Below are 16,350 nucleotides of genomic sequence, written 5' to 3'. Positions count from 1 at the left end.
TCAAAAATTTGTACAGTATGTTTGGACATATTTAAGATATTACGGTTGAAAATGTGAAAAAATGACAATTTTTTCAAAATGTTTCCAATATTGGTACTTTTAATAAATATACACAAATTATATCGGTCTCTTTTTACAATCTAAATGAAGTACAACATGTGGCGAAAAAACAATGTCAGAATCACTTGGATATGTAAAGCCTTTACGGAGTTATGCCACGTTGAACGACGCATGTCAGATTTCCAAAATTTGGCTCCGTCACTAAGGCGCAAACAGGCTTCGTCACTAAGGGGTTAATCCAAAATTTCTGATAATCCAGTATCTCAACAGTGGTCCTGAGGATGCTGGATTATTGGAAATCTATGGTATAAACTAAATCCTATACAAAGCATCGTTCTATCATATTAAAAGGGGTATTCCAACAATCGACTTTTAGGACTTATCCACATGATCGGTGATAAAAGTCTGATCAATGGGGGGTGTTCTCTCCAACAGTCCCATAGATTTGGAGATGACAGCGAGCATGCTTGGCCACTACTCTAGTCTAGCTCCTCTTCACTGCGGATGAGGCAGTGTGCCAGAAAGGGGGACATGAGACCCCCAACAATCAGATCTTTATTACCTATCCTGTGGGTAGGTGATAAAAGTCTAGCTCTCCCCCCCCCCCCCCCCCGCTCCCCCCCGGCGCCCACCGAATCTTTTCGCCTGAGTAGGCAGTTACTCGAAAAAGGCGATGCTCGATCAAGTAATTGCCCTAAACGACTACGTTTGCTCATCTCTAGTTATTTCCATTATAAAGTGTTGACCTATCAATGCAATGTGTCATCATTTTAGAATTAGCAGGGGTCCAATCTGAGAATGAAGGGACCACAGTACCAATTTAGCACTGCTGCTCCTAAGTTTTCCCTGTACAGCCATGCTACCGGTCACCAGACAGGGCGTCATGCTTTGGTTCCCTGCAGAGCGGGACACTAGCGCGGCACAGGGACAAACAGCTAAATTTAAATCAACTCTGCATCCTCATTTTCAAGGCTGTGAAGATCCGAGAGGTAGGACAACATAGACCAAAAAAGTGATGGTATATTCTGTCACTATCACATCACTTGACAAGATGGAATTAACCCTTTATTGACAAGAGGGATTAATAATGGTGAACTCAAATCATCACTCTCTCTTTCCAATGACTAGTTCTGCACTACAAGGTGACAGGTTAAGAATTGCAGTTCTTCCTCTCAAGTAAAGCATATTACTTGAGATGAGCTTGTTCTGTTCTGGTGTATTACATATACATAAAGGAAGAGTTATCAAAAGAAAATACAAGAAAAGTCAGCAGGACCGCAGAATCATAGCGAACATGACTCATTTACAGAGATTTTTCCCTAATTTTCTATCTAGAAGGGGTGGAAAACACATAGGCTATTAAAGGGGTGGTACCAGAATTATTCCGTATACACAAGATAAAGGATAACTTGATCAGTGGGGATCTCACCCCAAACTCCCACTGATCCTGAAAATGCGGGTCCAGTGTTCCCCTTTACTCATCACTATAGGGATGCTTGTCCCACCTGCAGTGACGTCACACTGAATAGACAGCTGATCTAGCATGCGCAGTTGGAACTCCTTTCATGGATGCGTGAGGACTCAAGACGCCCTTGAAAAACAACAGCAGAGAGGACCATCTGAGTGCCCAACAAGAACACGCAGCTCCATCTATTCATTGTCCAACACCCATAGACAGGTGGGTCCATCATTACAGGAGTCCGTGTCAGTCGGAACCTTTACCAGGAGCTTGGCTGAAGGACATTTGGTCTCATGGCGCTCATTACATGTACTGCCTTTGACACCCACCGTCATCTCCATTTACAAGGGTGTTGTGAATAACAAAAATTGACTGCAGTGGAATGGAACTGGGTTGTCTTCAGCAATAAATCCAGGTTTAGTTTGGGCACTGACAACGGCCGTGTTAGGGTCTGCAGACCTCTGGGTGAGTGACTGAATCCTGCCTTTGCCATGGAGTGGCACACTGCCCCCACTGCTGGTGTGATGGTCTGGGGTGACAAGCGCTGCGGAATAAGTTGGCGCTATACAAATAAAGATTATTATTATTATTATTACATCACATATGACAGTTGGTCACCCCTAGTAGTGGTAGGAGGGACAATGACAGCTCAGCGATATGTTCAGGACTTCCTGCAGCCACATGTGGTCCACTCATGGCGGCTTCCAAGAAGCATCTTCCAGCAGGATAATGCTCAGCCTCACACACAAGGGGGGGGGTCACAGGAATGTCCCCACAACATTGTCACACTTTCATGGCTGCCCAGTCACCAGATTTATCACCAATAAAACATGTATAGGACCATCTGGGACGCCAACTTCGCCAGCCTACAAGTTTGCACGATTTAGAGGCTCAGTTACAGAAAATGTATATTATCCTTTAACATGTCATGTGTGTACTCTATTTTGTAGCTCTATTTTGTTTCAGATATAATGGTATCTTACAAGGGTGATATATGTTATTGTATTGCGCTTAACTCTCCAATTTTCAATTTTGAAATAGTATAAATAAAAAAAAACTTAAAAAAAAAAAAATGGTGAAAAACAAAGCCCGTCCAACAGAGCATGCACCCCATTAACGAAACTGACATACGGTCACCCCCATAGCGTATCAGTGGAAATAAGGAAATCCTTTGAGTGGAACATACCTGTTTCTTCTGCTCTAGTGTAAGATGAGTTTTGCCTAGAACATAGGACAATTTTGCCAGTGCAGCTTCTGGAGTCAGATCACATCCTGGAATCACTCCTACCACTGTAAGAGCCTGCATGGGAAAAACAGCTTAAAGTTAAAACCAAACCGGCCGCTATAGATCATTGCATCTAAGGGGTTAAACAGTAAGGATTTAAGGTTACTCAACAGTAGTCCCAATGACTATTGATTCTGTACTGTCACACCAGGAACGATAGTTGTTCTGTGAATGGAGGCAGAACATGCTGGAGATCTCTCTCGGCCTCCATTGCCAGTGAACAGGAAGTTGTTCAAAGATCTACGACTGCCTGTTTACAATGCATGAGAACTTGTTCACTAGTCACTTCGTATCAGTGAGCTCAAATCAAGCGACTAGTGACTGAGTGACTTGTTTCTCAGTACCCCGTCAGGTCCTGCGTTTACACGAGACAACTATTGCTCAAAATCGCTCAATTTGAGCGATTTTTCAGCTGACAGTTTGTTGTGCGTAAAGCCACTTTTATAGCTCATTCACACGGACGCATGCAGTTTCGGTCTGTGAAATATGCTACCTTTTCATGGACCAAATGCAGGTATATACTGCATATTTGGTCCTCCTTGCAGGTTTTTTTTTTTTGCATGTGTATTGACTGTGTTCTTCACGCATGCAAAAAAAAAAAAAAAGCAGGGCCCATAGATTTCTTCTGCGTTCATGTGTAATAAATATGCAGTGAATATGCATGTATCATGCATATTCACTGAGTAGTCACATGACCCCATTGACTTTAATGGTGAATTAAAGTCTCCAATAAGGACCAAAATAGGAATTTTTTTTTTTAATGTACGTGAAGCATGCAGGTTTGAATATAAATCAGTGGGGTTTATGCGGTCCGTATTACGCCCTTGAAAATGCACCCTTAGGCCTCTTTCACACAGGTGACAGCGATATCAGCGCTACAAAATCGTGGTGATATCGCAGCTGTATTCCCACGACTTTGTAGCGCCAGTGATGCGCTTTTCTTGTGAAAAATCATGCATCGCTTCTGCCTGCAATAAAATTGCGCAATTTTATCATGGGAAGGTTAAGCCCTTCCCCTAAAATAAGGCCTAGCTGAATTCCCTGAAAAAAAAAAAAAAAGGGGGAATACTTAGATAAGAGGCTCGGTCCGGGTCCTCCCGCTGCTATCCAGAGCTCCGTTGGGTGTCTTGCAGCCTTTGTTCACCTACAGAAGATAACTTCCCGATTGCGGGATTCAAAAATACCGCCTCCAGGAAGCGATTGCTCTGGTTGGTTTATCCACTGCTCTTTTGCCAATCAATGCAGCTCTCGATAAACCAATGCGAGGGCTATGATTGGTTCTTCCAACTCTGCTCAGCCAATCACGTTGTGGAAGCAGGATTTATGAATTGGCTGAGCCGCGGCAGGGATTGGCCAAGTCATAAAACCCGCCTCCACAATGTGATTGGATTAGCAGAATTTAATTAACCAATTAATGTAGAACTGGATGAACCAATCACAGCCCTCTAATTGGTTCATCGAGCACTGCATTAATTTGCTGATTAGCGCTGGATGAACCAAATCAAAGTCATCGATTTTTGAATCCCGCAACCAGTAAGTGATCTTCTGGGGGTGAACGAGGACTGCAGGACACCCGGCAAAGCTCCGGAGAGCAGCGGGAGGACCTGGACCGAGCCTGCTAGGTAAGGATTCCTTTAATTTCTTTAGTGAACGGGCTTATTTTAGGGATAGAGAATCACATCTCACGAAAATCGCTAGTTCGTGATTGTTTTCAGATAGCTGCTTTGTCTAATGCCTTTCTGCATCGTGCGCACTCATAGCATAATTAAAGGGTGTTTTACCAAGTCAGTGCCGCCCATTGCAGGCCACCAAGTTCATTGTAATATAAAGAAGTACTAATTAAAAACATGGAGCAAAACACTCAAGTAATGAACCTCTCACACAGAAAGAAAAGTATCTTGTGCCAGTTTATATTGCGCCAGGGTTCGCATATGCAAATTTTATGTAGGCGACCTGCCACCAAGACAATTTCCATTATCCCACTTACACCAGCGTTTTTTCCACAGGTGTATTACTTGTGCAAAACAAATCACAGTATGCTCTATTTTGGCATGAATTATGCGCGCATACACACCAAAATAGTGCATGGGGATTGGCAGCACGCAGCAAGTACCCGCCACTGCACACTTGCTATGTGCCCACGTGGGAGAAATTTGCACATGGCCATGTGAGCCCAGCGTTAGAGGTCCGGTTTGATGTCTTATGAAAGCTTAAGGCCACATGCACACAGGCAGGTCAAAATCCACATGCGGAATCTGGCCCCAGTAGTGGCAACTTCCACGTGTACCTGCTTTCTTGAATCTTCATTTGTACAGCAGCTGGTCTGCTGTCGGACATGTGCAGCACAGATTATTTTTTTTAAACTCCTGCTAGGCGATGACTCGGAATCTGCAACCCTACCAAAATGTCAATTGCGGAAGGGCCACAGATCGGATGGCTTCCATTGACTTCAATGGAAGCCGTCCGCGTGGAATCCGTGAAACAATTAAGCATGTTGCGATTTTTCATTCGTGAGCGGAAACACAATTGGTTTCCGCTCGTGTGCATGAAGAATCACTTTTGCATAGCATGCTATGGGCGGTATTAGTTGCGGAATCCAGATTCCGCAATTCAAATACCACCGTGTGCATTCACCCTAAATCGTGTGACCCATTGTATGCACTAAACTGGGGCTCATCACACTTGGATTTCTGTGGACCTTCCGCAGCAAATTCCCTCTTTAGAATAGTCATGTCCAACTACACCCTTACACTTTATTAAAGGGACAGCGCAATCTGGGGAACCTACCTACATAAAACTTAATCTAACTGTTCTGGACTGCTGTCTGGAGATGGACTAGGACTGGCCAGGGTCACTTGTACTTCATTTCTGCAGCCAGCAGCAGCATTAGTTGAAAAGGGCACATTTCAGACTAATTACAGGGAAATGAGGGCAAGTCTACACAAAAGAAATACATTGCTGGACTCCTTGTGTCCTCAATTAATTGCATGATTAGCGCAGATTTGGAAAGTAAAACTTAATGACAGATTCCGCTTAACAGCAGAGAAGACTCACAAGGGGCAGTGCATGTGGCAAGACAAGCCAGTGATAGAAAATCACCTTGTAACCACAGGCGTAAAGGTAACCTCTGTCTCATAGTCAGCCCCACGCATGAGCTAAGTGGCAAAACAAAACAAGTCTTTTATAGGCTAGGGAACATTAAACCCCATTTGTGCTGAGGGTACCAACTGTTTATGCACTATTAGGGCGAGCACCCACTGGCGTTTTTTTACCTGCGTTTTGCGTTTTTCCTGCACAGGCATAGAGATAACATGTGTTCCTGTCCACTGGCGTTTTTTTTGCGTTGCGTTTTTAACATAGGAACTGTCAGTTGCATATGTGTCCTTATTTTTCTCCATGGAAATTAATGGAAAAGCCGCGAAAACGCAGTGAAAACGCCGCGAAAAAATCGCGGGAAACGCGGCGAAAACGCTGCGTTTTTTTCCCGCGGAAAACGCAAACGCCAGTGGGTGCTCGCCCTTAGAGGTGATTGCTTGATTGCAGATGTCCCCTCTTCTTGATCAGTGAGGGGTCCCGAACCCTCCGCCGATCCATGGAATGAAGGCTGCAGTTTCTTTATAGATTTTTTTTCTTTTTTATCTCCACCATAGTGCTCCCATCCAACAAAGCCCCAATCACCTGAACAGAACTGCCTCTTCATGCAGGCAAACGCCCTTTTACACGGGCTGATGACTTCTACAGTGTAGACTGTATGACCAAACTGAACAACGAACGAGAATGCATTCGCTTCTCGTTCATCATTCAGTTTCTGCATGTCGGAAACTGAATAAGGGATCGGCCCGTCTAAACAGGCAGTTGTTCCTTCATGAACAATTGTCTGCTTACTGTGTATGGAGGCAGGCGGACTAGAACGATCCCCGGCCCACTGTGGGAGGATTGTTCCTGTGTAAAAGCACAGGAACAATCATCACTGGGATGATCTGTCGGAATCCTGTGTCCGACAAGTCATCCCGTGGGGGTCGGGATCCCAATGTGATGGCATATCCAGCAATAGGCAGTCCCTTTTGATAGTGATAATACCCCCTGCTTAAATATTCTTCCCCTTAATTTCAATCAAACATAGCTTGCTATGTATACAGACCTTGCCAGTTGCATAAGACTCAGAGACAGAGCCCCGCAAACACTGTGTGCAGTTAATGATGGCCACGCCGCGGTCTGTTGCCGCCTTCAGCTCTTGCAGTAAGTCAATTCGGCAATCGGGGGCATTTCCAGTGCCGTAGGTCTCGAGCACAATGCCCTCCATGGGTGGCTGAAGAAAAGCTTTTACCTATATGTAGAAGGACAGTATAATGTTACACTGTGTTCCATGTAACCACCAAGTGATCAATTATAGCAGTGACATCACGAACAGACTTTGCTGGAATTACTTCCACCTTTCCAACAGGTAAGGATACATACGGTTGCAGCGGTGATTCCTGGGAATATTCGGAGCAGACCCACGTTTCTGTTCATGTCTGTGTGCAAGTGGAACTTCTTTGTAGTATTCGCTCTCCAAACAGTCTCCCAATTAACTAGAAAATGAAGAAGGGCACAGCTTAGTATGCAAACAAAGCAAGAATGGTCGTATTGAAGAGCTGAAAGGCTTTTTAAACAGAATGATTTAATGATTTTTTGAACTATAAACGACTGAAAATGAACAACAATCATTCAGTGAAAACATAGCTAGTGATCGAAGTATAAATCGCTCTTCGTTGATCATTTATTTTCTGCAGGCATATCGTTGGCTCGTTCACTAATCGTTCACATTCGCTGTGTGCATTGGCTGAGAACGACTGACCCGATTTCTTGTCTGAATGAGTCAACAATGTATCTGCCTGTGTAGACGAACTCCAACATCTTTCAAACAAGAAATCTTTATGTTTAGAAGGACCCTTATTCAGTGCAAAGCAGCCAGAATAAAAAAAAGGTCATTTACTATGCCTGAAAATGCAAAAACCCCGACCGGAGCATGGTATCAATACCTCCAGTTATGCCACTATGTAAGATCGCTAGGAGGAGCTCCACTAATAGGGGCAGAGCTTACCCCCTTTGAAAGCCAATACGCACTCAACCCAACAACGAAGGGAAGCACGTCCAATCTATACCACTTTCTGGTGGGGATGGACACGCAGAGAAGTGGGATAGCCTTAGGGCTCATGTCCACGGGCAAAATAAGAATTAAAATCCGCAGCGGATTTTAACTCTTCTCCTGCCCGCGGATCCGCATCCCGTAGGGATGCATTGACCACCCGCGGGTAGATAAATACCCGCGGATCGTCAATAAAAGGGATTTAAAAAAAAATGGAGCATGAAAAAATCCGGACATGCTCCATTTTCATGCGGGGCTCCCGCGGGCTTCTATTGAAGCCTATGGAAGCCGTCCGGACCCGCGGGAGACAAAAATCAGAGTTTACTCACACGCTCCGGTTCTTCTCTTCTCCGCGGCGCCATCTTCTCTCAGTCGCGGCCGGATCATTTTGCTTCGGGCCGGCGCATGCGCGGGGCACGTCAACGACGTCATCCTGCACATCCGCCGAGCCGAAGAAAGAAGATCCGGCCGCGACGCAGAGAAGATGACGCCGCAGCGAAGAGAAGAAACGGAGCGGATGGGAGGTGAGTTTATTCTTATTTATTGTTATTTTCAGCGCTCATGTCCGCGGGGCAGGAGGGACCCGCTGCAGATTCTCCATGGAGAATCTGCAGCGGATCTGATTTTCCCCGTGGACATGAGGCCTTAGAGAGAATGGGCAGCGGAATTGAGTCACTCACCATCGGAGGAGGACTGGAGGAAGGCATTCATCCTCACTCATAAATTAGGTATCTCTAGCAGAATACAGGAACTGAATTACAAGATACTAACTAGATTGTACAAAACGCCAGAGAGAATTGCCAGAATCTACCCCCAGTACTCGGATTCATGCTGGAGATGCCAATTAGAGAGAGGCACATATATCCATCTGTGGTGGTCGTGCCCATCGATCTGTCCCCTATGGCAGGAGATGGGAGCTCTGTACACCTGGATTAGCAGGGTGACCATTCAGATGACGCCGGAAGTGGCACTACTGTCGATGTTTCCCGGGTCCCTGTCAAGAGCCAAAAATAAAAATCGCTGCTAAGATTTTTCATATTAGTGACACGTCAAGTGATCCCAAGGAGATGGAAGACCCCACTGGCCCTCTCCAGACTAATGTGGTTAGGAACGCTAGATAGGATAGGTTATCTGGAGGAGCTATGCGCAAGAGATAAAATGCAACGTAACAAATACCAGGCGGTGTGGAGCGTGTGGACAGCACAGCGGGAATCGGCGGAGTTGTCCAATTGGGTGCTGACTGGCTCAATCCCGCCCGCGCGGAATCATGCCATGCTAACATAGCTGGACAAGGCAGGCCGGTCTCCCCCCCCCCCCCCCCATTCTTCCACATTCCCTAACTCAATCCCTACTAGCTATAAACTCTAAGTACTCTTTTCTTTCTTTCCTTTACATCTTGAGTCCCTTCTAAAGGGGCATTGCACCTCTCATTTCATTCTTTGTTGATTGTTAGAAACGGTTCGTAAGGCATAAGCTAGTTTATGACAGAAGATGGAGTTTAAGAATTAAACGCAAAGAAGTGCTAATCAGTTTATTGTTTGCAATCTTAAAACAATACATTATTATAAGACGGCCTGGATTGTAGGCCTCTGCTGTTATATGCGTTATATACATGTATACAAAACAAATAAACACATTTTGAACCATGAAAATGCAAAAACGTTATTTAACTCTTTCCAATCCACTGTCTGACGTCTTCCTACATTCTGATTGAATACTCCGACAGGGTATTCTTACCATCTATTGCTAGCCACTCCGCTGTCAGAGCCTCTCTGGCGCACACACACTGGCTTTAGCCAGCAGATGGCACCGTTGTATAACAGCAAAAAGAGAAAGCCTTTTAGGAAACCCCGAATCCAAAATTGGATCCATTCACAGTAAGCAGGCAGTCGACTGCCTGTTTATACGGGCCAATACGTTGTTCAGTTTTTTGCATGCAGAAAATTCTCGTTAGTCGTTCAGTTAGGGCAGGCAATTACACTGAACGATTTATCGGCCTGTGTAGAAGAGCCCTAAGTTGAGATATGATTGGTTGAAGTTCCTGTCCATTCCAGAATCTGAAATACTGGGAGATTCTGATTGTCAGGCACGGAATAATTAGGAAGACCATGTGCAGATTTAAAGGGGTTGTCCCGCGCCGAACGGGGGGGCTATTGGAAAAAAAAAAAACCTGTTTCGGCGCGGGACAACCCCTTTAAATCTGCACATGGTCTTCCTAATTATTCCGTGCCTGACAATCAGAATCTTGATGCAGGGGCTTAAAAAAAAAAACCGCACAGTACTTAGCCGAATCCCCGCGCTCCGGTGACTTCTTACTTACCTTGCGAAGACGGCCGCCGGGATCTTCACCCTCGGTGGACCGCAGGTCTTCTGTGCGGTCCATTGCCGATTTCAGCCTCCTGATTGGCTGAAATCGGCACACGTGATGGGGCGGAGCTACGAGGGCAGCTCTCCAGCACGAGCAGCCCCATTCAAAACGGAGAAGACCGGATTGCGCAAGCGCGTCTAATCGGGCGATTAGACGCTGAAAATTAGACGGCACCATGGAGACGGGGACGCTAGCAACGGAACAGGTAAGTGAATAACTTCTGTATGGCTCATAATTAATGCACAATGTACATTACAAAGTGCATTAATATGGCCATACAGAAGTGTATACCAAAACTTTGTTTCGCGGGACAACCCCTTTAAGGAACTGCCCTAGAGGGTTAAAATGTTGTCATGGAGATGGACTGTGATTTGTGCGAAAAACTGATGTTCGAACTTGGGTTATGGGCTGTGGTATTTAACCACAGGGACATTATATGTGAATACGGGAACCAGCTTTTTTTTAAGATACCATATTGGAGTATAAACCGCTAAGGCAGGTTTCACACAGCTGAAAACCTCGCATGAGATTTGTGTGTTGTTTAATGTATAAATCTCGCACGAATATGAACCCCGTTCTTTTGAATGGAGTTGTACACTTGGGTGATGCTTTCCCATACTGTGATGTGGGATTTAAAAAAAAAACAAACAAACAAAAAACGCATCAAGTGTGATCTTTGGGCGTGCCCTTGTAATGCCCATGGTTTTCAATGGGGCCAGCAAAGCATCGCGCAGTGTGCTAGGTGCATGCGAGTGCGATGCCATGTGAATTTTCCCATTGAAAAGAATGGGAACCACTTCGCAATCCTCCACCGCGGCTGACAGCTACTTCCTTAAAGTCATGCGAGACATTTGTAGTAAAAACACCTCGCATCCGTTGGAAAAATCCTATGTTGGCAAGTTGATATCGGACTGTGAAATCAGCCTAAGGGTAGCTGTGGCGCTGTGCTATATTATATACAACCTACCGTGTTTCCGCAAAAACAAGACACAATCTTATATTAATTTTTGCCCCAAAGAGGCACAGTGTCTTATTTTTTGGGGGGGGGGGTCCGCGGTGTCCCGGTGCCTTATTTTCGGGAAATGGGCGGGGGGGGGGGGGCCTCCAGTGGCGATGCGGCAGTCTGCAGTGTCCTCGGCGCCGAGATATCCCCAAAACCATGGTAGGGCTTACTTTCTCTCCATGTGGAAGTTCTGTTGCAGATCCGGCACAAAATACTAGAAGAAATAGCGCTGCATGCAGAGCTTTTTCTTCCGGAAAAATGACAAGCAGATGAGCAGAAACCGAACGGACAGCATTATAGTCAAAGGGTCAGTTTGGCGCTGTTTGCGTCTGTCATAAGATGGACCCGTTTAGCCCTGAGGATTACCCTTTCCTGCTTCCTGAATGGAGCAGGAAACCAGAACCCTCAACACATATAAGTAAGGCTGCTTTCACATCTAAGTATATGCAGGATATACGGCACAAAGAGCTGAGCGATAAGAAAGCAGGCGTACTGATCAGCGAACAAGTCCACTTGACGGACGTCTGGTTATCGTCGTATGAGGCAGAGCCGAAACATATCAAGCATCAGCTATAAAAGAGGATGTGGGGTTTATTCTGTCTTCTTTTATTAATGGGGTTTTCCGGGCAAATCAATGGGAACTGAAGGCTTCTACTACACTTCCAGCTCTGATATCTTGTCTGACTCCAGTGTCCAAGCCAGACGTGTAATAGGAGGCTTCTGCTCCCAATGGGAGTGAAGTCTTCCATGACACTTCTGCCTCAGACCCACATGACTATGTCTGGTCCCGCTGCTTATAGCCGGGGATCCTGAATGGTGGGTCCCCGACGATCAACTATGGACAATAGGTCATCAATAGACTTCCTGGAAAACCGGTGTAGGGTAGATTTACACGTAGCAGAAATACTGCAGATTTTACGCAGTGGAATATTCTGCTGCAAAATCCACAGCAGACATCAGAAGATACAGCGCTCCCCTCACCTCCCTCACACAGCGACCTGTGGTGTAAGCAGTGTCGCTGGTCAGATCTCTCTCACGCTCCCAAACCCCCCCCCCACGCGCGCGCGCATGCTGCTCGGGCGAGTACAGTGTTACTCGATAAGACTGCTACTCGATCAAGTAGCAACCTTAAATGAGTGTGCTCGCTCATCTCTAGTCTAGTCCCCTCTTAAACTCCTCTATGGATTTTGCCATCACCACGTCCTCAGGCCGAGAGTTCCACAGTCTCACTGCTCTTACAGTAAAGAGCCCCTTTCTATGTTGGTGATGAAACCTGCTTTCTTCTAGACCTAGTGGATGTCCTCTTGTTACCTTCTCAGTCCTGGGTATAAACAGATCATGGGAGAGATTCTTGTATTGTCCACTAATGTAAGTGGATACATAGTGATTTGGTCGCCCCTTAGCCATCTTTTTCCCAGGGTAAATAATCCTAATTTTGATAGCCTCTCTGGGTATTCCAGTTCTCTCATTCCGTTTATTAATTTAGTTGCCCATCTACGAACCCCCTCCAGCACTGCAATGTCTTTCCTGAGCACCGGTGTCCAGAACTGTACCCAGTATTCCATGTGAGGCCTGACAAGTACCCTATGTAGTGGAAGAATAATGTTCTCGTCCCTCACCCCTATACCTCATTTAATAAACCCCCAAATCTTTATTTACCTTTACAGCAGCTGACTGGCATTGGTTACTCCAGTTTAGTCTACAATCCACTAGTACCCCCAGGTCTTTTCCCATATCACTTTTCCCTAGTAGAACCCCATTTTGTGTATATTGGTGACATCCGTTTCTTCTGCCCATGTGCATAACCTTACATTTATCAATATTGAAGTGCATTTGCCATTTTTCTGCCCAAGCCCCCAGCTTATCTAGGTCCGTTTGTAGCCGTACCTTGTCCTCCGTTGTATTAATTATCTTGTATAATTTAGTATCTTCTGCAAATATTGATATTTTACTGTGCAGTCCCTCTATCAGGTCATTTATAAATATATTGAACAGAATAAGGGCCTAGCACTGAGCGCTGTGGCACCCCACTAGCAACGGTAACCCAGTCAGAGTACGAACCATCTATTACCACCTCTGCTTTCTATCTCTGAGCCAGTTCTTTACCCAGATACACACGTTTTCGCCCAGTCAGAGCTGTCTCATTTTATATATTAGCCTATTATGCGGCACGGTGTCCAATGCTTTAGAGAATTCCAGATACACGAGATCAATAGACTCTCCCAGGTCCAGCCCAGAACTTACTTCATCGTAGAAGCTGATCAAATTGGTCTAACATGATCAACCGCTCATGAACCCATGCTGATGAGGGTTCAGAGCCAGCATTCGATGTGATTGGTGCATCGAGTGCTGGCTCTGATTGGCTCGGAAGCCTGCCCGAGCACCGGAAAGCAGCAGGAGGACCCTGGACGGCGCCGGCTAGGTGAGTATTATTGTTTTTTTTCCTTCAGCTTCCTTGGCTGCATTTTCAAATGAATAAATAAAAATGAAAGTGTCTTTTTACCATCACAAAAAACATGGGAACCTGAAGGAACTGAAGCAAACTAAAGCAAAATATCTTCCTTTGAAATCAAGGGGATGTTACTGGATCTGTTTTTTCCCCCATTTCTCTGCACTAAAGCAGGAACAGAAAAGCATAAAATGAAACACTTATGTGAACCCAGCCTAAATGTAGACTCCCAAACCGGACCCTCTACAATTAATATCAGACAACAGCCTAAATTTCTTTCCCCTTATACTTATTTCACTCCCAGCTCATTTTGCTCTGGGTGATATTTAGCCTCTGGATGTTGGATGCGCTGCCACATAATCCATCCTGGTGCTGCATCCTGTGAGGACCAGAGCTGAACATGAGCCGGGATAGAGAAGGGTAGGTATACAGATTGCAGTCTTTTGGATTAATTGATGGCCTTATGCCCGATTTCATAAAGAAAACTTTTTTCTCAATTCTACATGGGAACCAATAGGAAAAAAAAAGTCAAGTTTCACCAGGTGTCATAGTGCAGAGCCGACTGTGTCGCATAACTGTGCATTCAGATAACGTAGTAGGTTTATTTGAACTCCAATGTAAAAGTCACCGAAAATGATGACGTACTTGCTACATCATTTTCTGCTACATCGATAGAATGTATTTATACATGTAGAATCCTGGATAGTGCGGCTGTCCCTATACACTGGAACCCATTATAAACAGCTAAATTACCACCCATATATACCACCCAACTGTCCTACATTTGTACCTCCACTTCAGCACAGGTAATACCGTCAAAGGCCTTGATGGCTAATAAATATTGTGAAATGAATATATTCTGTATCCTTGTGGTCTTGTCAGCAGGCACTATATAGAATTTTATATCGGGTCCTGCCTTGGTTACTTTTCTCAGGCCCGCATACACGGACGCCCTTCTTGGCCAATATTATAATAAGAAAGTCTCAAATCAGCAGCACTGAAAGATATAACAATATCTTAGAATAACAACTCCCTAAGGAGTGGCGCATCTACTCAGAGTTATGAAACTAAACTAGATTTGTGGCTTTTAATGACGACTCGGCCCAGGCCACACAGGCAGGAACACACAGAAAATTAGGTTAAATAATAAAGAAGTGGAACGATGAATCTCACATTCATGATGCATGCAGGAGTGAGGATTTCCAAAAACAAGAAAGGTGTGAAAATCTCATTTGCAGGATTTGGAGGGTAAAGGATTCTCGGATAATCTTAAGTACACGACTAAAGTACACCTCTGTCTACATGACTAAACAGCTTGGTTTAAAAATGGGCTGCACGATATCAGAAAAACAGGACTGCGCACTTTTAGAAACAGCGCCATTCTTGTCTATAGCTGGCAACCATGGTACAGCGATCCCTGAAGTGACCTCAGGATACAATATCTTCAACATACAGTGATCATTGCTGGGACATTGTAACATGGTACCAGACTCAACATACAATGTCACAGACCGTGCAGACCCGCGGTACATGCACTTTACTGGAAAATCCAGCCAATCAGCATGGGCATTCCACTGGTAATACCCCTGCATTACTGAAGAGCATGCACTGGCATGAACGAATAAACTGGACTGCTACGGAGTGGACAAATCCAGGTTCAGTCTGGGCAACTACAGCCGTGTTCATGTCTGGAGACCTAGGGGTGAGCATCTCAATCCTGCCTTTGCTGTAGAGCAGCACACTGCCCCCTGCTGGTGTGATGGACTGGGGGAATCACATGACCCAACTGGCAAGATGGACTCAAAAGAATTTTCAGATAGAAAGGAATAACTAAACAAGATAATGGTGGCTGAACTATATATGCTGGGGGCCAGTTACATAAGTTAAACAAGACATTCACTGCAGTGGCCTTTTAACCCCTTAGTGATGGCCCCATATTGCTTTATGTCCAGCTGCAGGACGTGTATGAAGGGAGATCGTGCTGCCATCTCCCTCCATTCATCGCGGGTGTCAGCTGATTCTTACAGCTGACACCCGCGGGCTGACAAGCTGTGCAGCCGATCGGGGCTGTTAACCCCTTAAATGCTGCTGTCAATTTTGACAGCAGCATCTAAATCCCCCAGCCCCCGTACGGCCCCCCTGCAAGGAGATTGCAGGGAGCCGTGCGGGGGTCATGGCAGCCACGGACCTTCTGAAAGGCCCCAGGGCTATCTTGGCAGTATGCCTATCAAGCCATCCCCATGGGGTGGCTTGATAGACTGCCTGTCAGATAGCCATATCATACTGCAGGAGTGATCAAAGCATCGCATGTTGTGGCCTCCTAGAAGGACTAAAAGAAAAAAAAATAATAATAAAGTTCTACTAATTCTTGGGGAAAAAAATTAATAAAAGTTAAAGACAAAAACTCTTTTGCCATATTTGCAATAAAAGAATCTAAATAAAACAAAAATACATATTTGGGATTGCTGCGCCTGTAAAAGTCTGATCTATCAAAGTAATGCATTATTTACTGCGTACGGTGGACGTCGTCCGTAAAAGAAAGAAAGGGGAAAAAAACGCCAGAAATGTGCTTTTTTGGTCAAAAAGTCGTATGTATTC

The 16,350-nt window shown here is 45.1% G+C and overlaps 1 protein-coding gene across 2 annotated transcripts in view; it reads right to left on the bottom strand.

Annotated features, from left to right (window-relative positions):
- ASPG (asparaginase) overlaps positions 1-16,350 on the bottom strand; it is a 97,057-nt gene that overhangs the window by 44,453 nt on the left and 36,254 nt on the right. For both annotated transcript variants that reach the window (XM_066608140.1, XM_066608141.1), the window contains 3 exons: positions 7,263-7,375; positions 6,946-7,131; positions 2,706-2,819 (listed from right to left, as the gene is read on the bottom strand). In XM_066608140.1, the coding sequence (XP_066464237.1) occupies positions 2,706-2,819; positions 6,946-7,131; positions 7,263-7,375 (413 nt within the window). The remainder of the gene's footprint in view (positions 1-2,705; positions 2,820-6,945; positions 7,132-7,262; positions 7,376-16,350) is intronic.

This window comes from Eleutherodactylus coqui, chromosome 6, assembly GCF_035609145.1.
Source record: "Eleutherodactylus coqui strain aEleCoq1 chromosome 6, aEleCoq1.hap1, whole genome shotgun sequence".
Lineage (NCBI taxonomy): Eukaryota > Metazoa > Chordata > Amphibia > Anura > Eleutherodactylidae > Eleutherodactylus > Eleutherodactylus coqui.
This window is presented reverse-complemented; position numbering and strand designations above follow the sequence as displayed.